The sequence below is a fragment of the Paralichthys olivaceus genome, chromosome 10 (genome assembly GCF_024713975.1).
Source record: "Paralichthys olivaceus isolate ysfri-2021 chromosome 10, ASM2471397v2, whole genome shotgun sequence".
NCBI classification, from domain to species: domain Eukaryota; kingdom Metazoa; phylum Chordata; class Actinopteri; order Pleuronectiformes; family Paralichthyidae; genus Paralichthys; species Paralichthys olivaceus.
Genome location: NC_091102.1, coordinates 20,007,749 through 20,032,072, shown reverse-complemented (window position 1 = coordinate 20,032,072; position 24,324 = coordinate 20,007,749). Strand labels below are relative to the sequence as shown.

At 39.0% G+C, this 24,324-nt stretch overlaps 1 protein-coding gene across 14 annotated transcripts in view; it reads right to left on the bottom strand.

Moving 5' to 3' along the window:
- The window catches only part of gulp1a (GULP PTB domain containing engulfment adaptor 1a), a 70,524-nt gene that overhangs the window by 22,936 nt on the left and 23,264 nt on the right, over positions 1–24,324 (bottom strand). For 6 of the 14 annotated variants that reach the window (XM_020099744.2, XM_020099737.2, XM_020099736.2 and 3 more), the window contains exons 2-3: positions 19,070–19,155; positions 432–513 (exon numbers count right to left, since the gene is read on the bottom strand). In XM_020099744.2, the coding sequence (XP_019955303.1) occupies positions 432–459 (28 nt within the window). In that variant the 5' untranslated portion in view covers positions 460–513; positions 19,070–19,155. Of the gene's footprint in view, positions 1–431; positions 514–6,954; positions 7,106–19,069; positions 19,156–24,324 lie in introns of those variants that run through there. The other 8 variants (XM_020099740.2, XM_020099738.2, XM_069532405.1 and 5 more) reach the window with 4 other exon arrangements.

Sequence of the window (24,324 nt, the reverse complement as noted above, 5' to 3'; positions counted from 1 at the left end):
GTTTATTGCAGCCTCTGTCGGTCATACAAACTTTGAAGTTGCATCGTGCATGATTTTTAATCAGATGAAATAATAAACACATCACTCAGTATGTCACTTTCGCAAGAGCTTTCAAGTTTTAGAACTTCACAGTCCTGCAGAATTAATGAGCTGCATAGGGCTAAAGTTGAGAAAATCTTCAAAACAAAAACTTATTTTTTACATGATTGACAAATGAGTAACCCGATCTTAATAAACTTGAAACAGGAACAGTTAGAGGTTGATCCAGCTAAATCTTTTTCCACGACGTGTAGATAAATCCTTATTATTTCAGAGAAAAACACTGAAAGAGATGAAGCTGACGATGTTTCAGCTTTAACACACACAGCAGAGAAATAGAAACATCTGACAGAAAGGCTCTGTGTTGAGCTGGAATAGTATTTTTTGCTCACCTTTTTTCCTGTTGAAGGCGCGGTTCATAGTGGAAAAATGTGCGTCTATGAGGTCCCTCTTGGGTTACTGCCAATACTCCACCTGGAAAAGCAGCAGGAAAAACGCATTTAAAAATGGCTTTGACCTTAAGGAAGTCTAAAAACAAAGTCTGACGTTTTCTTCTGGGGGTGAGGCAATGTTTAGCTGTCCGAAAGTCCCAGGCCTCATCATCTTTGGAGTCTGTACTCCTGACCTTGTAGTGCTGATAATAAAGTGCTCGCTGCCTTAACTGTTTTAAAGCATTGGACCTGCCTGAGACTGGTGATCTCTATCAAAGACAAGCAATAATGCAACATTGTTTCCCATCCTCTTTTACAGTGTGTTGCCTTATGTTCTAATCTTTCCAAAAAGGAAAAAGAGCAGTTGTTTCTGTCAAAGTGCAACTTGTTCAATCCACCAAAACACATTCAGCTACACACTCCACATTCACGGGTTACAGAGATGGAATCCAGTACCATTTTTATAAGCTAAGTCATGACGAGAGATGCTTAACGTCTAATCATCTTCAGATTTATAAGGAATAAAAGTATCTCAAAAACAATCATAGGGCACCCTGTTGAAAATATGAGATGTTTTTAATACCCAGGAATATATGGATGGACAACTCAATTTTACAGATAAAACAGATTGTTTTTAAAATGGCTATGTAGAGGTCATAACTAAGCTTATAGATACTATAGATACTTGGGGGTGAAAATTCATGTAATTCATGGAATCTGGTGGAAAGCATCTTGTCTTCTGACATGGTTGCTTGGTATGGACAGTTCAATGTTAAGTGAAACTGTCAACAGGGGTTAACACGGCAAGCAACATCAGAGGGAAACCACAGATACAACTAAGTGACAGGTGTAAGCTGTATGCCAAAAAGAAAGCTCTTGACACAACAAGCGATCCGTTCTATCCTTTGCATACAAAATTTCAAATGTTTTCTTTGGGATGAAGTTTCAACAGCCACCAGCCACCAAAAATGTCTACAAGAGATATTTTATCCTGAGCAGAGGGTACTGAAATTTTTGTAGTGGGTCTGTTGAAGTTCAACTGTTTGTGATTGAACTCAGACCTCTCCAGATTTACAGTTTTTTAAAATTATTTTTTTTAAACTATTTTGTTGTTGTCCTGTGGAGCGAAAGACAATTTCCCCACATTGTGGATGGAATAACCCAACCTACCCCAAACAGTGCTGGTACTATATTATTACTTCATTCTCATACAGCCAGGATGAAGTCAGCGAAAAAACAAGGTGCTCAGTTTTTCTCTTTCTGAGTCTTACGGTACTTGACATGCTCTTACACAGAAACTGGTGCAGTCGACCCACACTGCGCTGCATTAAAGAAAAAAGGAGCAATTTCTTTTACAAATGCAAAATGTCCACTTCTGCAGCGTGTCAAAAATGTGACTCCTTGCCTTGCCTGTTTTCAGTCCTTTGCTTCAGTTCCTCATGAGAGCTCGCCAATCTTGCGGACCTCAAGGACATAGTGTCCAGGGCGAGGTAGCTGTCAGCGAGCTCCACAATCAATATTCTTTCTGCTCTTTTACTGTGGGAAAATATGCAAGACATGCTCCACAACAGCTACTTCAATCTGTGCCCTTTGCAAACAAACTTGTGACTGGGCAATTTAGGAAATGAATTGCATTTTCCCGTCTCTGGTGTTTTCAATATATCAAGAAAAGTCACTCTACATTTTTAGTGACTGAAAAACAAACCTAACAAATAACCAAACTGACAAGATGTTGTATCCTCCGAAACATTGCTTTATTATGAAATACTGTGTGCTCTCTTCAGCGGACCAGAATAGTCAAAATAAGTTTTCATTTTTATGGAGAAAGAATGTGTTGCACTGATATTTTTCTGATAGCTGATATAGAACTTACACTGCTTACTTGACAACAAGGTTAATGGAGACGATGCATACTGGTATACAGGAAGGCAAACATGGAGGAAAATATTTCGACCTGATTCACATACAGATAATTAGACCCAAGCCACAAAAAACTGCAGACCTTGAAGAATCATACCATGTTAAGAACTTACACACGGACACAAAGGGTTGAAAGAGTAGAAATGTGAGTCATTTTTTCAGAGCATTACAGTTCACCCCCATCGTCTCGCATCAGAAGACACATTTTTCTCCAGGGATGATGTTACAGACCTCAGATCTATTCAGGTATTACAGATATTGATATATTGTATTGAGAAATACAATGGTACCCCACCACATCAGATTTAACTGGATATAATCTGGAAGCAGACCAACTCTAGTGGGTCAGAAGATGATCTCTACTGTGGATATACTAAATCAGGGACATCTACTTTAATAAAGACTGTCAAGTCTGAATGATTGGGTGTAGATCCTGTGAGGTGATGTGTGGGTGGAAGGATTTACCTCTCTGTAGACAGGGAGGAGTATTTTCAGCCAAAACCCCTTTTGTTTGAGAGCACATGGCCATCATTGTTTGTTTGAATTTAGTGTGCTAATTGATTCTGGTATCTTATTTATATTCTTTGTATTATATCAGACTAGTATGCACTCTAGTTCCTCATTACAACCACATCAAATACGATTCTGTGATTACATTGTTATCAATATAGGTTCCTGTTGATGACCTCAGATGCTTTAACCTTGTAAGCATAATTTATCCCAGCCAATTTATGTATTTAGTTTTTAGTAATGTTATGCATTGTTATGTATTGTTTACATTATACAGAACCTATCCATCATGTCCTCAATTAATGGTTAAATTGCAATTGGATCCCTCTATTTAAATGTAAACACCAGCTGGATCTTCACCTTTAAACTACACGAACAAGCACAACTAATTGAATATATTCAGGACAAGTTTATATTTTGATTAAGTTCCATGTTTATTGGAGCTGCAATACAAATATTATGACTTAATTATCAAATCTATTTTAATACTTAAATATAACTACATTTAATAAAAGAGACCCCAGATTTGTTTTTCCACTTCTCAAAATGAATTCCTGCATTGTACAGGGACGAAGGGTTTGACAGAAATGATGCCATTCAGACAATAGGCTTTTATGAATCAGGCATCATCAACCAATCATCCCTTGGGGCTGAGAAATAAAATAAAAAGTTAAGTATGTGAAAACAAATCGATCACAGTAATGCAGGAGGGTAATGGGTCATTAGCTTTGACTGAGTAGCAGTACGGTGCCAGTGCGAAATGATAGATTCAGGCTATTGAGTCAAATGCATTATACTGGAAGGAGCTGATGATAAACAAACCATCCTTAAACTACACCTCAAACAAAGCTCCAATTATTTCTTAATTTAGATAAAAGTGGCTTCACAATGATTTAAGCAAACTGTCTTCTTAGACTGAGAAATGAAAAGTAGTGAGCGGTGCCTGGGTTTTTCCCGATGCTCAGAATTAAGGCCAAACAGTTAAATCTTGATTTCATCAGACCAGAGAATCTTGTTACTCACAGTCTGAGGGTCCTTCAGGCTCGTGTCTTTCCCTGATGAGGAGCTTCTCTCTGGCCACTCTGCCATTAAGCCCAAACAGTGGAGTGCTATAGTGAGAGCAGCCTTTCAGAATGTTTCTCCCATCATCACATAGGATAGCCAGATTGCTAATTAGCTTCTCTCCCTTATGGCGACTCTTCTCCTCTGATTGCTCAATTTGGAAAGGTGGTCACCTTTCAGAATAGTCTTGGTTGTTCCATGTAAGAATTGTGGACCTCAGGTTGCTCCATGTAAGAATTGTGGACCTCAGAAGATTAAGTGCAGCAGATCTCAATCCTTAAAGATCCCATCACAAGTGCACAGTAGCTCATCTGATTACAAACTGACAATACACAGGTACCATCCATCCTGAATGACCGCTTGTGATTGGATCTCACTTCCTGCTCTTTATGCAAATAATTACAACTGCCATTTTTGTTCGTTACAATCAAATTGTGTTGTTTTTGTCCAGCTTAAGTTTACAAGTGTCGACTGAAGAGGGGGAAAATGACTTTAAATGATCATCATCAGGATGCAACATAAGTACTTGTGGAAAAAAAAGTGAAGTGAAGCAATAGTACAAACTAATATGGCGTATAGCTGAGGAAAATGTAGTTTGCAGATACGAATACAATGTATGTGGGTTTTTACTGTAAGGGGATATTTTCCTGCAACACGGGCCCTGGAAAGGGGCAGGAGCAAACTCTAAATGGAACAAGCTTAAGGGTGGAGACTGGGACATTCCTCAGTCTGCCAAATCATAGTATCTCTGCTGCTGAGAAAAAAAACAACCTGTTCCCTATTTACAGGTCTAACGTGCTGCTGCTCAAAGCATTGCATGGGTAGATGAACAAGCACAGTATTGTTTACATTTCACCAAATACAGTGGGAGAGGATTCTGCACATCTCAGACTGCCAAATTAAGAACTTGGCAGTGGTGGCCCTGGTACTTAACTACAGCTTTTTTTGAGAAGCAGCTTTTTGGATTTAAGTGCCTTCATCCTCAAAGCAAGTTTGACATATTTTTGTTGCAAGGGAGAACATCATTATGAATACAGCAACCCTTTAATGGTTTGTGGTGTTTTATGTTGTGTCATTTTGTTCTCTTTAAAAAAAAAAATCTAATCTAGGGATAAAGGACATTGTGGATCCTTTGTGGCATGAGATATAGAAAGGATTTAGACAACCTCTCTTTATTTCAGTTATAAACAAAAAATAAATATTTAAAACCAGAAGCAGCCCACCAGGGGTGTGGTGCACCTGAGGAATGCAGCCTATTTAAAAACAGAGGAAAACTATTAAATTAGCTCCCCACTGTAGCTGTGTTCCAATATTTTAAAAAGCACTACGAGGCAAATTTGACAGCCGACATCCTCAGAGTAAAATGGGTGACAACAAACAGAGACCTGCAATTTGATCTCTGATACAGACTGATAAAAGACAGAACTTGATTGGCTCCTCTCCTAATCAGTACTTCCCTAAAATGCCCTATTAAGAGCTTTAAGTTCATGAAGGATTGGCAACATGTAGCAAAGTCTGGCTACCTTCTTGTTTGTGGGAGACTGTGATATAACTCAGTGCCACGCCTAACACCTGACTGTGATGTCATTCATTTATGATAGACGGCCCCAGTGTTCAGCCTGTTTTAATAGCTTCCTGTCTGGTGATTCAACAGCACCCCCTTGGGAGAAGCGTCGACCCCGAGACACACATACACATACACACACAGTAACTTAACACTGAGCTGCAAACTTCCTCAGTCCCTTTCAGTGTTTACTCGCTGCAGTGGGAGCAGCAGGTTAGGTCTGCTCAATTCCTCACCAGAACACACACACACACTGAAATGTGCTTACAACAGAGTCCTTACCTGGCTCACGGTACACTCAGCAGACCTGGCTCACGGTACACTCAGCAGACCTAACACCACATTTGTCCTCCATCATTATGAATCTTGCAACTTTATTAGGTCCAATAACCAAATTAAATGGACAATAAAAACCCACAAACCACAATTAAACTGTAATTAAAACCCAAAACAGTTACTCTATATTATTCTCTAACATGATGCTATAACACAAACTCATCAAAACCACTCAATGACACTTAGAAAAAAGTTGAAAAATACATACACAATCTCTGCATTTAGATGTACAACCCCTGGAATTTACATAATATGTAGTCTGAACTGAACAGTAGTCTTCACTTTCTTAAGTTTAAATTCATATAGACAATAAGTAAAATCATACAAGCATGCTCTTCATTTACTTCCTTTCAATACAAAAGATGATCTGAAGGCAAAGCAATAACAAAGCCCAGAGTCAGAACAACTCACCTTCTGTGACTCAAACTATTGGAATTTGGGAAAGAAACTTTCTGGAAGTGAGCGCGACCTACTTTGACCCTGTGATGTCGACTCCTCAGCCCATACAACCATTTAACAAACAAAATGAATCCAAATGCTGAAGGTTGACGAAAAGTCAATGTTTAAAAAGTCTTATTATAAAGAAAAAAGAGAAAGAAAGAAGGCAAAGTTAATATCCCATTTACAAATGCCTTTCACCCACACACTAATCTGACCCATATGCCCTGAAAAGGCTGCAGACTTTTAACATGGGATAGACTCAGTGCATGCACTGTGGCTCCAACATAATGCCTTGGACAAGAAAATCAACAAAGATCCTTTGTTTGCTTCTCTTTGCTCTCACCAGCTCTGGAATCTTACTGAATAAGTGCAACACACAACACATCGCAAACTACAAGCTGTTTGTGAATTTCGTCCCAGAATTCCTGCCGAATCAACCGTGGTGTCTTGGTGTATAATCTAAAAGCCAGGCTTCCTCTCTCACAGCCTGGCACTTAAACTGCCGTGGATCAAATGCAGCACCCTTACGTACTCTATCAAGGAAAAGCACTGCTAGCCTTTAGAGGGAGAAGAAAGAAAGGAAAAACACATAAAATGATCCATGGAGAGAAACATGCAAACAGCAACAGAGCTGAGATAAAAGCTACTTACTTGCCTTCAAACTGGGGAGGAATAGAGAGGAGGAAGTTCCAGCAGATCCTAATAGTTTTCAGCTGTGGGCCAGATGGTGGTACACTAAGGACTGCAGTAAGCAGAGATGATGGGGTTTGCAAACTCAACAAGAAGCTTTTTCCTAGACACATGATACTTGACATTCAAACCCAACCTCCTCCGCCCACAGTTTGTTCAAAATGGATTCTTTTGGAGTTTTGCATGCGAAAAAAGAGAGACCCCTTTCGACAGGAACTGTTTCACTGCGATGCACCGTTACATACCAGAGGTGACCTATAAAGCCAACATGCCAGAGGTTGCAGTCTGGCCCTGTTTCTGCTGCGTGTGATTCTTGATCGGAAAGGTAAACTCACAAGAGCCTCAGCACAACATATTGGAGATCAATCAAAAGAGCCACTCAGGCAAAACAATGTGAATTGACAAAAATCTGCTTCTCAGTGGGATTATATCATTTAAATAATCTTTTTTTTTTTTCTACAGAAACACAAAAGCCAAAAAAATGTGTCCTGAGAGTTGAGAGGAAATGATATGTATTTATATTGTGCTTTACTAGTCTTGATGACCATTCAAAGTGCTTTACAGCACAGTTTTCTACTCACACATTAATCTATCATACCTCGCACACACTGCAGGCACAGCCGTCGGGGGGGGTGCTTAGTGTATTGCCCAAGAACATTTTGGCAAGCAAAATGGAGGAGACCCGGAACCGCTGGTGCTTTGGTTAGTGGACCTCCGGCTCTACCTTCTGAGCCACAGCCGCCCAGTGTATACCACTTTATAATCTGTCACTTGATTGTCCTTTCTGTCACACAGATGAACTGTCAAAGAGAGGAGAGGAGGACAGGGCCAACAACCAAAGCCTTTCTTGTCCCCCGTTGACAACTTCATGCAAACCTTCTCTCCCTCGGGTCTAATCAGGAAACTGTCTGTCTGACTCCCTCACAGCCATTCGAGTGTCTCAGGGAAGTACAACTGCTTAAGGAAGGGCATCTGACCAATTTTTAAGACTTCTTCAGTGTTGTATTATGTACATTTTCAACAAAGAAGAGCAAGTTTGGAAAAAAGGCCAATTTTTTTTTATTAAGAAAGGATGAATAAGAAGTAAAAATACACTGTAGTATACAAATGGATCACGCATCTTCATTAAAAATGGTGGAAATTCACAGCTGTCCTTGATCAGGCGCTGCAGTGGAATTTTAAATGGTCTTCATCATGTTTCCCAACAATGGAGACATTCACCTACATATAATGAGCATGCTTTGGACCTTTAGTTTATTGATGTGCCAAGTTTGTTGTGTATCTTGTACCGGAGCATTAAGGAGCTGTAATAAAATGTTGTTTATGTGAAAAACAAACTCAAGATCACAAACAATTTCCAGACAGTTATTCAAAGTAGAGAGGGACATTTCTTCTCCTGCTTATTCAGCTTGGTCAGGGCAGAGGGTGGTGGTGGTGATGTGTTCTTGCTGGCCAGCAGAACTTTGGTTTGTGCCTCAGAGGCCATTGAAAACAGGATTTGGGCTGTTCACACTTTATTTTTCTAGGGTTTGTCTTTACTCTGCCCTGTATCATTTCATGTTTGCATCTTGTATGAACAGCTGTGGGAGGGAGTAAGGGAAGTGGCTGGGCCAGACACTTTCCGGGAAAGTGGAGGCCTTTTATATCACACACACACACACACACACACACCCAGGGAAAAATGGGTAAAAAGGCTGAGAAAAAGATACTTCACATTTTTCCCACTTCATTTGTATGATAAAGTTGTAATTAATGACATGTGACACAATTTCTCTTATTTGTCCGGTGTATATACCTTTTTATTCATACAGGTATGTTTAAAAACTTGTCTTGAGAAGCAACACAACATTCAAAGCAGTGGAAAAGAAACAACAACTCCAATGCATCTAGGTCAACATGTGAAATCAATATCAATGAGTCACATTTTCATACTTCATTTGATAACTAGGCTACGGCAACTCTCCCCTCATTTCATGTTCAGTGATAAAATGTACGAGGAGAGAAATGAAGCTGGACAATAGAGTAAACTAAATAAAAAATATGCAGAGGATGCGATGCATCTTCATCCCACCTCCAACTCTTTCAGCACTAATGTTTGCAGTTCTTGTGGTTTTATACAAGTTCAGAGTCCAATTATCTCATTTTTCACTTGGGATGTGTGTGTGTGGGAGTGTGGAGTGGGTGGAGAAGCAGGAATGCGCATTTCAATGAGAAGCATCTCAGAGGACTCTCATTCAGATTTGCAGCCTCAACATGATTTGTGTTTCATCCAAGCAGTAATAATGCAAAGTAGCAGTGTGTTATACCTGCAATGTTTTTTTTCAGTAAGCATGGCGGGAAAACGTCCCTGTGCCACTCACTGAGCCAAAAATGATGATGACTAAAGCCAAGAGTGCAAGCAATCATTTCCATCAGCTGCTGCTCTACATTACACTATCTCACAACACAAGCAAGTGTTGTGTGAAATGATTTACATCTAGCCTACTTTAAACATGAATCCAACACTTCTTAAAATTCATTTTGATTCAGATGCGAGAGCTTCAGAGACACCGTCCTCTGACATGAATCAGTGTAAGCGCAGGCGCTATAGCTTTGTAACAAGACAGCATCAAAACAACTAACACTGTAATCCCTGAATGACAGTTGTCACAAAGCTCTTTTGTTAAATCATTCTGAAAACCCATGGGTTTTCAAACTCAAATATTAATAGCAGGGTTTGTGACTAACTGCCTTCCACATGCAACACAAACAAAGAGTGAAGTGTTTAGGTCCATGAAACAATTTTGGATTTTCAGGGGTAAACAGATTTGTGGATGAAACCGATACAATTGAAGTAAATGGCGGGTGGCGACATACACTTCAAAAGTAAAAAAAAAACAACAGAAGAATGCCTCCATACTACTCGTGTGGTGTCATCCAAGTGTCCGCAAGCCCCGACATTTATATTCAACTCAAACCAGGTCATTTACACCGTGTTTTAAGCCTGGAAGTGGCAAAGCTAGTGGATGTAGCCAAGCGATGGTCAGAGGGTCTGTGAACGCACATCGTAGGCAGATATTAGTAAAGTACTGAAACTCATACAAAATATTGCAATTCATCAATTCACTGGATTCATTTCTGTCAGCATTTTGAATATGTCTGACAAATTCAAGCTGCATCCACACTGCTACCTCTTTTATAATACATCCCTGTTGCTACTCTGTTTTTTTCCAAGTGCCTAATCAGAAGAAGTTTGCAAGCCCTTTCGTAGGTTGAAAACTCTCGGATGTTGTATAGACAGGAAAAAACAGAGATGTTTGTAAATGATGGCACGGTCACCCATGTTCACTCTCTGATTGGTTCAATCAGTCACTACTGGACTACCTGCAGTGAAGGTACAACTTTGTAAACAGTTCCACCCCCATCGTCAGTCCAAGAAAGGAAATCCCTGCTCTTACTTTTCACCATTGCTGTTTCTCAACACTGTATTTCCTGTAAGTAAGCCACTGGTTGCATAGTAGACAATCTGTTTCCTGTTTACACACATGCCCAGTCAACGTGAATGGAAACATGATTTTAAAAAGCCAAATAAACCATAGTGGTGTGGATTTTGCCTAACTCAATGTCAATCCATTGAATAGATGCTGATCCATTTCACTAAAAGTCTCAACTTTCAACCTGTTCATATAACTAGAAATAAAGGAGAGCAGCAAAGTTAAGATTCATCCATGCGGCACCATGACTGTCTATATAAAAATGTAATGGTATTCTATCCAATAGATGTTGAGAGACGTCAATCTGGACCAGAGTGATGCATCAACCAACTGTGAAACACACATCTCATTGCTCGTCCAGAACACATAAATATTAGATACAGTTTATAGCAAAGGGTTATTGTCAATATCAATTAATCTTCTGATTACAAATGGTCCAAAATGCAGTGGCAGGGTGGTACAAATATAATGCAACATATCACTCCTGTTCTGGCAAACTCTACAAAACTGGCTACCAGTTAAAGAAAAACTGGATTTTCAAATTTTACAATTAAATTACAAAAATCTCCCTGGTCTTGCCCCCTCATTATATCACTGATCTCTCAGTTCCTGCCCCATAGCTGTGGAATAGTCTTCTGTTCCACATTAAATCTTGTCCCACTATCAATAATTTCAAATCTAATTTTAAGTTTTTAATCCTGCATTTAATTAAATCTGATTTTGTTTCTAGTTTAATGTCCGACTTTTTTTTCCTCTGGCTCTCTTTACTTTCTATTTATCCATTCTTTGGTTTTTCCTTTGCAATGATTGTAAAAAACTCTGGCTCAACTCCTGATGTTTTCAATCTGCTGTATGAATAAATCGAACTTGACTGGACTATTAAAATGTAAACAGAGATGCTTTAGTCAGCCTATAAAGTCTTACAGGAAACAAAGTCAAGGTAGTAAAGGATAAATATATCATAGGATTCGCTCTAGTACTGTACATGCATTCTACTGCGGCAGTCACCCTCAGGCTCTGTAGAAGTATTTAAGTTCACTAACTTTACTGTAGTAAATAACATTCATCATTTATTATTACAGCCATCTCATCTCAGCTGCCTGCTGTTGACGGCTTTATGGGCAAACAGCAAACGACCAACATTACCTCTCTGCAGAATATAACTTCTCACATGAACAGTTTAATAACTATGTGTGGCTTATTCTCACACTGCAGCGATCACGCAGATAATCCTTACAGGTGAGTGGTTGGGGAATGTTTGGCTTTCATCCTGAGAAAGGAAATAACATACATACAATTAATCAAATTATATTTTAGTGGCTCAATTTACTTTACTTTCTTGCTTTTTTCAATGTCTGCAGCACACAGAGGGGGCCCTCAACTAAAAACAGAATGTGACAGCTTATCCAGTGTTTCCCATGAATTATCTAGACTGTGGTGACCTAAAGTTATTCAGAAAAACTGTGTGCATTGTAATGAGGTTAAAATTCCCCCAATCATTCTTTTTTTCTCATATGAAATATTTGACATGATGAAGGCTGTTTTCGTGTGTGTATTCAAGATGTCAAAGGATCATCTCTTGGATTAGAAGCTAACTTGTGCAAACCCTCATGATAATATTTACTGCAACCATCTTAAAACAAACTTGTCTAATTGTAGCACAAAGATGTCATGAGGGATACCGAAAACACTTGACACTATGAATTATTTCAAAAATATAAAACGACAGTATGCCATGCTATTTATAAATTGTAATTTCTAGTGATTTCTACGATCATGCAAAAATTGATTAGTGAATTGAATTAAATGCTAAATGTAAAATGCGCTGTATGGAGCTTCACTCTGTTCAAGTGCTCATTTTTCTGGTAAGCTTCGTTTTAATGGTTATTTGATGCTATAAAAATGTGCTGAAAATTGGGGACCTATCTAGGATCTACCCAGGGTCCATTGTTATAACATATTGTCAAATAAACACAAGAAGCTCTTTGCAGGTGACCGTCACTACGCACTACTCGTCGCTCGTCCCCTTGGAATTTTTCAGTCTTCTTAACACACAGCTGGCAATTAAAAGCTGCTAACCCAGGAAGTGCCTGTAGTCCCTCAGGCCATCAATAGTTGGATCCCAAAAACCCACTAAAAGACAACAAAAGACTGTATGGAAGAGAACACCCCAATTATATCCTGAAAAAAATAAACAAATGTTTCCACATCACATGAAAATCTCAGCTGGTACTTCACTAAACAGACAAAAGACCATAATTATGAACCATGCTGGAGCTTAAATGAACTAAAAAAGGATTTTCTGTGGGTTGCATACTAAAAGGGCCACCAGGGAGCTGTCAGTCTAAAAACCTGCACAGTAGTTTTCTACTCAGTGAAATTTGAGTTACAATTAAAAACATTTAAAAAAGAATGATTCATTCAGTCTTACTTGCTCAAAAACAATGTTTTAACAATTATCTACCGTCTCTTTTTACATATGAACAGAAACATAACAAAATGGGGAAAAAAAACCTCACTGCATGCAATAATCTGCAGACCAACAATGACCCACTACAGTATGTGTTCTCATAATTGTTAGCCATCGGCAATGGAACATCTAAAAACATAAACATTGTCTTCATTCATCACACACTTACTAAATGTACCTCTAAAATGTGCAGCAGGAAACTCAATAGGTCATGAACCAGTGTGTTTTGCTGATTCTACAATCGGAAGTTAATTAAAATAGACCTGCCATGCAATATCATGAAGTACAAGGTTAAAGCAGAGGGGTTTCTTCTGTTAATGTTCCTCTTGTCAACTGCATGTTTGCTCTTGATAGCTCAATAGGTCATGTTATGTTTGCTGTCATGCTGTACTCGTGGTGTGAATAAATTAACTTGAATTCCACAGTTTTCTTATTTCACCTGTTTCACCTGCAGCAGGTACAAGAGGACCTCAACTGACTCTTAAGTGGTCACTAACCCTGAGATTTTGGCATTTAATTTGGTTCTAACCTGATTTATTCTGTATCATTAGTGACTGAGAAGTGGAACCTCGGGATACGTATTGAACTGTATTTCTTGTATGAAGAGTCATGTCCAGCTTAGTGTCCCATATGGAGGATTGTTTCCCCATCATTTGGAATTCACAACTTGACTGTTCAATTAATTTACTACATGCTTTTCCGGTTCCAGTTCTGCCATGACTCCGGGTTTTATGTTTCTCTGTCCTTGTTGTTTGTGTTTTCCCCCGTTTCTTCTTTCTGTGTCTTTCTTTCCCTCTCTCCCATGTGTGTGTCCTGGGCACGGTGATGACTCGTCCCTCCACCTGGATCATCGAGCACCTGATTCATCCTCATCAACCACTACATAAGATTCAGCATCCCAGTAGAGACCTGCACGGGACTGTTTTCTTCATCCCGCTCCCGCTGAATTTCTGACCATTACCGCCCGCAATGTGTGTGTTACACTCACGCCCGCTCCCGCAATGTGTATGTCCACTCCCGCCCAAACCCGCAAAACTTTTTGCCTGCACAATAATAGAGATGCATTGATTTCATGTGTCTTCTCCCGTCCCGCATGAGAAAACATGTCATTGTATAGGCTATTAATAAAGAGATTCATGGGGTTGTTTGTTTCGTTTCCCTGGCCTGTATGTCTTTTGACACACTGGTCAGGAATAGCGCTCCTTGAAAAGCAGCTTACTTTGACCGGGGAGAACAGAGCAGGTGTGTAGCCTCAACCTAGAGGTGCCAGATTTGTGTCTGTTGTAGACTAGTATTTTCCCAATCTCGCAGTGTTTTTTAACCGCCCGTGCAGCCCTCTACATCCCTTTCTTTTGTCTCCAGTTAGTTCTGTCAACCAATGTGCTAGCTCGTCAGCCTGCCTTCCCACCTATTAACTCTTCAGCCTGCACTTTACCTCCAAGGACACAATCTGCATACTCCCCACGTGGTCGAGGTTTTGTGAGGTCATAGACACCCATGATCATTCTCATCACTTCATCCTTTGACAACGTATGTGCCATATCTGAAGAAACTCCCTCGAGATATTAACAAACAATGGGACAGACGGAGAAGCGTAAAACATAATTCAAACGTTACAAAATGCGAAGCAATAACAATTCCAGATAATTCAAATACTAAAAGTCAGAACAAATACTGCTCTCAATAATTTATGCTTTACTGTGCAAGAGAGGATACAGTCCACATAACAAGTTATCACCAAATTAAGCTGTTAGAGGTTAATGAGTTGTACCAAATATGCCTTAATTGGATCACTGCTTTCTCTAACTGTGTAATCCATGATGATAAATGCTTATTGAGGATGGGAAGTAATGGAGGGAGAAAATAAGGAACACTGTAAAAGGATTTTAGTGAGACCCAACCATCAGTTTGCAGTGATTCACCTTTATGTAACACACTTTAAGTCCACAGGTGAGGGACATTTAAGGAGCTGAAAAATTAGATTAGGATTTCAAGACATGTTGCCTGAGAAATGTCTGTGGTATTTCACAGGGGTACAAAATGTTATGACATAGTGTATGGATGCTGTTTAAAGAAGTTAGAGACTGCCGTTCTCATGGAGAAACATCTTGCATGTCTGACATTTCCAAAGATGGCAGCACCGAAGTGTATCCTTCAGATGTTTTTTTGATGGGAAAGATCAGGAGGAGAAAAAATATCTTTTGATTGGTCTATATGAAATATGTTTCTGTCTATTCTGATTCCAAATTACCTCTTTGGAATGTCTGTGAATAGGAAGTGATGATAGACTAACTTCTTTGCAGATACGTATTTTTGCAGAATGTGTAGTAAACTCTGTGTACAAGGATTAAATCAAAACATAATAATGAAATCTTCTGACACGGTGGTGTTGGGGGTTGGTGAGGTTGAAATACACAAGCAGCACGCTCTCCTGCAGTCCACCTTCCACCAGGACAAATTCCAGTTAGCTTACACTGAGCAACAAATCAGGACCAATGGATGATTTACGGGCTAGAGGGCCAGTTCTGGGTATTGCCCTCTAAAGGTAAAATCATATTTTATATAGATTGATCTCATTAACAGCCTTTCTGGAATCAAATTGACAGAAATTTGTCAAGGTGATTGGACAACTTTAATCCCAGTGTGTAGGATGTCTACCAAATGGCAGCAGCTGTCCCACTTGCCTGTCACAGTGAAGGTCCCCCATAAATCTTCATGTGAAACCATGCTAAGAACAACGTGCAAGAACTGCACACTAGAATCATATCTTCATCTTTGAATGTACATTGAATCACGTGAAAATGACAGTAGCACCAACACAAAATGAAGGTGCACTACTTACAACATGCAACGCAACACATCCATATTTTTTCCCCACCTTAACTGTTTTACAAATAAATGTTCACACATTACAGAAATGTGCAGTTTGATTATAAAGTCACATAGTGAAGTAGTGCTTTAAGAGGTCTCATTAAGTTAAATGGTGCTTTTTAAAACATTAGCATTAAGTAAAACAAATCATCATCATCACTTCCTCTCCTCCCCTTCCCCTTAGAGCACATCCCCAGAGGACCACTGGGGCCTGGCACCTTGTAGTTGGGCCTTCCAGCCCTAACTGAACCTCCTCTGTACAGCCTCCTAAGCATCAAACTACTCCAGGCTAGTTCCCTCAATGGATTTATTAAAAAGAAAAAAACAGGGAGCATCTTTTCAAGTTGCACTTGTTATAAAATGAAGTCACACTGTCTCCAAAAATAGTCACAAAATGTGACTTAATAGTCACAGTCTGAAACCCAGGGTGGTTTTTGAAACCCAGGGTGGTTTTTATTTATGAGAGCTTTTATATTAGTAGAAACCGTCTAGATCTGAAATCCTTTTAAAAGTACATGTTCAGTGAACTAGTGTAAAGTGGTGCAATGTTGTATTCATTCACCCTGGGATACCCTTGCTAAATGAATACAACATTGGTTAATAGATACCTTTTTGGCTAATGGAAGCAGCCACCTGAAAGCTTGTCCTCACAGTGACAGTGCAAGACTTGAAACTGAAAATATCCGGCATCCCAGGCTACAGCTGCACAGAAATATTTAGTGGATAACTCTAGAGTTGTTTATTAACAGATTGTTTTAACACACTACTCCCTCCCAAAAAAAACAAAAGGCCATGATTTTACATTTCTGTAGTTGCATGGGTCAAACCAAATTAGTCATCTTTAGAGGTATTGGACGAAGCCAAACTCGTCGTTTCGCTCTGATTCCAGTCTTTATGCTACAGTAAGCTAACCACATCCTGACCCCATCTCTGGAAACAGCTGACAAAGCAGAGCATATCTGGAGGGGCAGCTCCTCCAAAGTGTTTGGACAAAAGATTCAACACATCTGTCAAGGTCCTTCGTCTGAGGCTGATGATGAATGGATGCTTACACTGCTTCCCATAAGTATGCCATTCACTAGCTAATTCTTTCCCCTTTCATCTTGCCTTTAAAAAAAACATTTTTGACTTGCCATGCCTTTTAAAGAACATTAGATTTCACTTTTAAACAAGGTCATTTTGTGAAAAAAGTCTTGGGAATAAGGTGATAGAACATTGTAGCATGTAGCCATTACACCTGAAATCGCCTGAGGACTGTGGTTTTGTTTCATAGACAATGAATAGCACTTTAAATGATGTGACACACTCATAAATCTAAAAGACGGATTACATTGGACTATTTATGGACCCAAATCTACCTCAATAATTTACTTCTAATCTACACCCCTGTTTCTGCATGATAAGACATCCCCCAGCTTCAAAACAAAGTCATTTATACATGGCCATATTTTACTGTCAGCGACTGTTTTGAATGTACTGACTGCATTGGGGAGTCTGGCAAGCTTTATTCTCAAATTATACATGAAAAGATTTTCAAGGCCTTGCATGCGCTCACTGACACTCAAACTGTCTATGAGGAGAAGACAAGGCACTCAGCAACAGCCAAAAGGTCATCAGAAGCTCAGATATGGTGTATGCGATAAAGACCTTCTGCAAACTGTCCTCCTTTAAATGGTAAGCGTGGTGCTCCTACAGTAGAAATATATTCATGATGTGGGTAAGAAAATATTTGATCACATTTTCTATAACCATCAAAGGTTCAACTTTATAGCATGGCACTCTCCTTTCCTGTGCCTCTGTATAACTCTCCATCCTGACTGTGCCTCTGAATCAATGCCTCAAATTGAAGACGACACAAGAGGCTGTTTTCTAGTTTGGATTTTTACCTCATCGCTTATTTACTAATCAAATGCTCATTGCAAATGTACAAGGATTCTGCAGACTTAACTGTGTAGGTTAGCATTAAATATTTAAAATACCATATTAAAACCGTGTTAAATTAGCTGGTTGTCAGAATCTCAAAAGACACTTTAGCAGCCAGGTCTTCCAGACGAACTGTTAGTCTGAAACAGTAACTAACAGAGAATATACTTTGATAGCTCAAGGAAATGCTAACAAACTATACTCAGTGAGAGACGATGGAACCTGACGTCCCAGTGACAGATACTTGGATCACTACATTCTATGGACAGGGAAAGGGAGACGTCCAACACTGGACTGTATCATCTACAGGGCAGAAATATCTAATGCAGCATCACTTTCAAACTAGAGAGGCAAATGACAAAAAAGGAGGCAATGCTTGTTGACATATGTGTGACTGTCGGTTAATTTTACTTTAGCACAGAATGAAAAAAACACATTCCTTATGAAATAAGCACTTAGATGTATAACTAAAAAGTTAAATCGACAATGGATAAAAACCATCTGGAAAAATGTACTGCAAAAACAGGTCGCACATTTATCATTTAGAAAACACCCCTGTTCTTTTACTTAAAGTGGCAGTACACAAGTTTTCTCCCCAGTGTTTCCTAGTGGTACTGATGTTTGTACCACTTTTAAAAAGTCTAGATCAATTTAAGTTTCATCAACGCCTTGATTTCCTTCACTGCTCGTTTTAGAAAGTCTACCACTAGAAACAATGCAAAAAAATATGATAGTTTCTGGCTTCTAGTGGTAGCTACATGGCTACTGCTAAGTCCAGGGTTTCTTTCCTAGTTCGACCATGACTTTCAAGTGAACACCCATCCAAGGATCACTCTTTTTTCCTCCTGTTTCACCTCCTCACCTTCCTTGCCTCTTCTAATAGGAGTTTTTCTTTTGTCAAATGAAGTTTGTAATGATACTGCGGTTGTTCCGTTTTTGATCATTCAAAAGCTACCAATAACTACCAGGGAAAACAAAAGAACAATCATCTTTCTGTTCTGGATGTCTAGTGTCAGGAGCATTTCCTTTGTGCCATAAATCGAGCCCTCATTTTCCCCCAAAAATCGTATCCACTGAAAGAAGTAACTGCATTATGAAAGTAAAGCATATCAGGAGCTAAACTTGAGGCAAAAGGTGTCATTATTGTTTGGCCATTAAATTGTAACTTTAACACTGATATTAGTATCAGAATAGCATAGTGAGACATATGGAATGTGTCAGATGCTGTATGTGTGAGTGTTTTTGTAATCAAAATATATTTACTCAGCATAAACATTAGCATGAGAATGATAATGATAATTTCTCAGGCAGTCAGAAGGCAGCAGATAAGGAGTCTTACTGTTACTGTGGACTCTTGATGTTCAGGTTTCTTTGTTGTGCCTCACACATCTAAAGGCTGATGGGTGTTCATTGGTGCTGCATCTTCTGACGGCAGGAGGAGACAAGAGAAAACAATTAAATATCAAGTTTTGAAATAGAGAAACAAGGTCGGTGAAACTTCTGGAGTGATTACATACTAAACAATATGTATTTATCTGTTAACAAGGTGTTTGTTAATTCAATTTCATGTAACAAAAGGAATGTGTTAATTGAAATAAAAAATACATGCATTTATTCAAAAATTAAGGCACACCGAAAAGCTATTTTTTATTTGATTGACAAATAGAATTCCGATTCACTTCAATATCAACACTTTAAAAGTGTATGGATCAGACAGCATAAAATACAAATGACTGGCGACACAGAACAGGTCTGCATGAATAACAACATAAATTACAGTCATAAAAACACAGAGAACATGTTCCCATAATTATTATTTTAATGTATGCTTGAAGACTGAGGTGCTGACTCAGCTCTTTCTGCTGGAAGCACAGAAGAAATGTTTTTGTTCAAGCACCATAAGCTTTACCTTCTGTCCAAGATAATAAAGCTTTTTTATTAATTTAAGTAATGAATTTATAGCACAGTATCCGCAATAGAGATTTGTGAGCTTTCAGTGTTAAATAATGGTCTAAAAAAAGCAAAGTAACACATTGATCAATCACTCTCAAAAATGCCATCTTGAAAGGAAAGAAAAACCTATGAAATGCTGCCCTTGCAAATCTGAAATCAAACTCCCATCCTCCAACATAACCCTGGTTCGACTTTTGTGGAGACTCTCCTATCTTTGAGTATGTCAAATTTCAGATGAGTCATTTATAAAATAACACATTATTTTTAAGATTGAGCTTGGTTGTTGATATACAAACTTTTGTTATATTATATGCTACCCTGCAGCACAGCAAGTCTGTGGAATTTTAAGGAATGGCACTCACAGATGTAAAGGGCAGCTGGGTGATTAGGTTTGAAATATTTTTTTCTGGTATTTGCTGCTGCAGATCACCAGAGGTGGCAAAAGTACTCACATTACTTACTTAAGTAAAAGTACAGATACTTGAGTAAAGAAAGACTGGTAAAACTACTGATTCATCTCCTTTACTCAAGTAAATGTACTTAAGTACAAAAGTAAGAATACATTTTTAACTTACATGATACACAAAAAGTTGTATCACACAAAATAGGATACCTTTCCTCTTTTGTTAACAACCTGCAGAGAGAGAAACAAAATCACTGGGCACAGTCTAGTTTTGCTGCCAAATTTCAGACAGAATAATAAAGACTGAACTGAACCGAGGTCCTGCATGAGCACCTGGATCATTCTTTACAGGAAATAAATGGATGGAGAATGTGCTGGCCTTGATTAAGTCCCTGCCCTCTGTACACACCGCCCGTCCCTACTACTGATTGGATGGTTGAGTTAGGTCCTTGGATCTGCCTCGCCGGAGTTGGTCACGGTCCTGGCAGAGCACCAAGAACACGACCAAACTTGACTATCCAAAGGAAGTAAAAGTTGTAACAAGGTTCCTTGGGTGAACCTGAGGAAGGACCATTACCGGTACAGCAGCTCGATCTCTGTTGCCCACGGCAGTAGGACACTTAGGGTCTAGCGCTGCCCTCCCGATGGCAAACATGCCGCCGGGGCCTGCGCGTCTCCCCAAGCAGGGGGGGTTAGTGCGTAAAATCAAGTAACGAGCCAGTTTTGAGAATGTAAGGAGTAGAAAGTTATAGAGATTATGAAGAGATATTTGTGTTCAAATGTAGCGAGTAACAGTAAAAAGTCGTCAGGAAAATAAATACTCAAGTAAAGTACAGGTACCTGAAAAATCTACTTAAGTATAGTAACAAAGTATTTGTACTTCGTTACGTTCCACCTCTGCAAATCACCTCTCTGTACACTGGTGTTGAATTTCATTACCAAGATTTTGAGTTCATCATATTTGTTGCTCTGCAAGTTCATGAACATCTGATCCACGGGATGAAAAATGACTTGTTACTACCAACAGTGAAAAGATGCAGATAAGTCCAAAACCTGTGTATATATGGAACAAGGATTTTTTATAAACTGTTTAATTACCTTTATTAAATATATAATATGTTTTGCCTTTATTCAGATTCAGATTCAGATTTTCAGGGAGAGGCAGGAAAATGGGTCAGAGAGACAAACATGCAGGAAACAAACTGAGGATCTGCTGCTCGAAGCATATGCCACTATGTGGTAGGCTATACTCCATAATCATTTGGCTATTGGATCGCCCCTAAGGTGAACCTACTTTTATTATTTCCCTTCACATATTATCATTTCCAATGCAACAAAAAACAAATCTGACAAGAAAGAATATCTCCAATAATTTCCAGCTGAGCAATAATGCAAAATGGATTTTCTTCAGCATTTCCCTCTGTGTTAAATGTGCACAGTATACTGATAGTTTATACTGTGGGATAAACTATCAGTGGGATGTTTCCAACACCCCCATTTTCCATCTTTTTTTAAATTTCTGTCTAGTCAGTCATCTCGAATGGAACAAAGGTCAAAAGTGAAATGTTAAGGAATAAAAAACTGAAAATGATGTACATTACATTGAAAGTGATGAACGATGGAAGTACATGAAGCCCACTTTTGTTATTGACTCTGACAGTGTTGGACCATCGTGTTTTACCATAGACTTTAAATACAAATGGATGACGTGTCTCTACTTCCTTCCACTATTCTGAAAAAAAAAGACAAAATATCCTGTGTATGAACACTGTCATCTTGTGCATTTGGAGCCACAGTGTGCGCAGTAGCAATCGTGGGTTGTAGTTGAAATAATGAGGCCCAGCTGAAACACACACCAAAAGATAAACTAAACATTGTAATAAGTACTACCTAAAATGATAGACATCATCTTTGAGACAAGTTTAATTGACATGGAATTTTGCATTTTAGTTTGGTCCATGTCACATCCGCTAACATGGACTTAAGACCTAAACTGCAGCCAGTCACCAGGTGGTGATCAAGACACTTTGGCTTCACTTTTGGGGAGTTGTCATGTTGTCCATCATTATATACAGTCTATGGTTTCTGCACCTGCTGATGCACTATAAGTACAGTTCAAGAAGTAGTACTGTAGTCTAACTTCTCCCCTTTTTAAGTGCACAATAAAAAATGGTATAAAATGAAAGTTCACAGACAGTACATATCAATTGAAATTAATTTACCCTGCTCCTCGTCATTAGAAGCAAATTCCCCAAACATCACATCTAAAATGTACTGGCAGTGAGAAGGTTAAAGTCCAGAGGGCAGAGGAGGGCTACTTGTTACAAGGGAGGAATGTTTAGTGGATTAATCCTCTCAGGCATGTTTTGATAGCTAGACAGAAAGTCAATTTGAAAAAACAAACTTGAGAAAACAAGCCTTGATATATTATTCTAAGTGAAGTTATTTTATTTGCACCAGTCTTAAACATGACTGGAAAACATCAACCCAGCCCAGGGTCTCTAAGAATGGCATACTTGTCAGACTATAAGTGCTGCAGTAGATGACGAAACAAACATTGTAATTACTAAATAAGATAGTTGGTGGAGAAAATAGGATTACGATCCAAAAAGAGGTTATACTATGTCTAATACCAATATAGCAAACCCAATACAGCGCATGACATCTAATATTATAAAGCCAAGGTATATATATAATAGCGTGAAATAATTCTCATTAAAAAAATGTTTCATAAATATCTTGTTTTTGTCCCTCTGGGCTCTGAACATGCGTTTTCTGATAATGAAACACCATGATGAGGGCAGCAGCACAGATCTAGTTGGCAAGATGCTGGAAGTGGTAGATAAGAGACAGGGGGACATACTGATAGCACCATACTGGCTCTGGCCCATCTCACTTCCTGAGGGGCAGAACTCTGCCTGCACCGGGCAGATGTCAGGTTGTGTGTTAAAAAGGGTACAAGCTGGCATGGTTATCAGAAAACCTGCAGCGTTCTGACCTGCACTCAGACATCACAGACTGTCAACATGCTGCGGCTTTGGAAAACTTGAGAAAATATTGTTGCTCTAAATAACAGGCACAGATTTTGTTTCCCAAAGAGCTCATCCTTCATGGCACATTAGTGCTCTCACAGCATTAAAGGACAATGAGAAAAGATTATGACTGTGTGCTTTAAATAAGACCACCATGAAATATAAAGTATATCAGAGGCCGTTTTAGATGAAATCTCATAATGGAAATTTCAACCTTATTATAACTTTAATTTAAAAACTTTGACTACAAGATCACTGATAATCCGGGTAATGGAAAAGTCCCTTTTAACAACCTGGATCTTATTTCTGTAAACTGGGCCATGATTCATTTTGGTTATGACAGGATTGAATTTACAGGTTTTATAGCTGAGATCTGGGCACAAGGTGAAGGCAGATACTCCCAGGTTGACTCTGGTTTTTGCTTCCAAATTAGTGGCATAAATAATAAAGAGAAAACTCCTATAATGATAACAAGAGCTATCTGTGCAATAGGTCGAGGTCTCACTTTTGACAACCATAGCTTCTTATTAGTATCTGTTCTGCAGCTTTCAAACATGCACAACAGGAATGAGAAGATCTCAACTTGCTGTGAGGAAAAGGTTGACATCCGAACTGTAATGACTGGTTTGAATTTAAATATTTTTATGGATAAAAGGGTATCAGACTGTTCATGTGGTTTGCCTTGTAATCCAGCAGACAGCACTCACTGTCAACTTGACCTATCAGTAAAGTAAGCCAGTAATGTTATGTTCTTTTTTTTCTGAAATGGAGGACGCCAGCAAGCAAAGCGAATAATCACCATGGAAAAGCATCTGAGAAGCTGTGTGAAGTTTTTCAAGTTCTACACCATCCATTATACCGATTGAGGGTGCATGAGGGAACTAGAGCCAATCCCAGGTAACCTTGGATGAAAGACAGGCTACACCCTGGACAGGCTGCCAGTCCATCATAGGCCGTTACAGAGACAAACAGCTTTTACTCTCACATTCACATATACGATCAATTTAGAGTCTCTGATTGACCTTATCGGAGACTTGATTAACCTAACCCCAATCTAACAGATAGCACTACTACATTCATTAATGGGTGACATGAACCCATATATAAAGAGGAGCCATACGTGTAGAAGAAACCCTTGTGGTCTGAGAGAGAACTGATGCATAGAATCAGATTTTAGAGTTGATTGTCACCTTTACTGTGCTATGG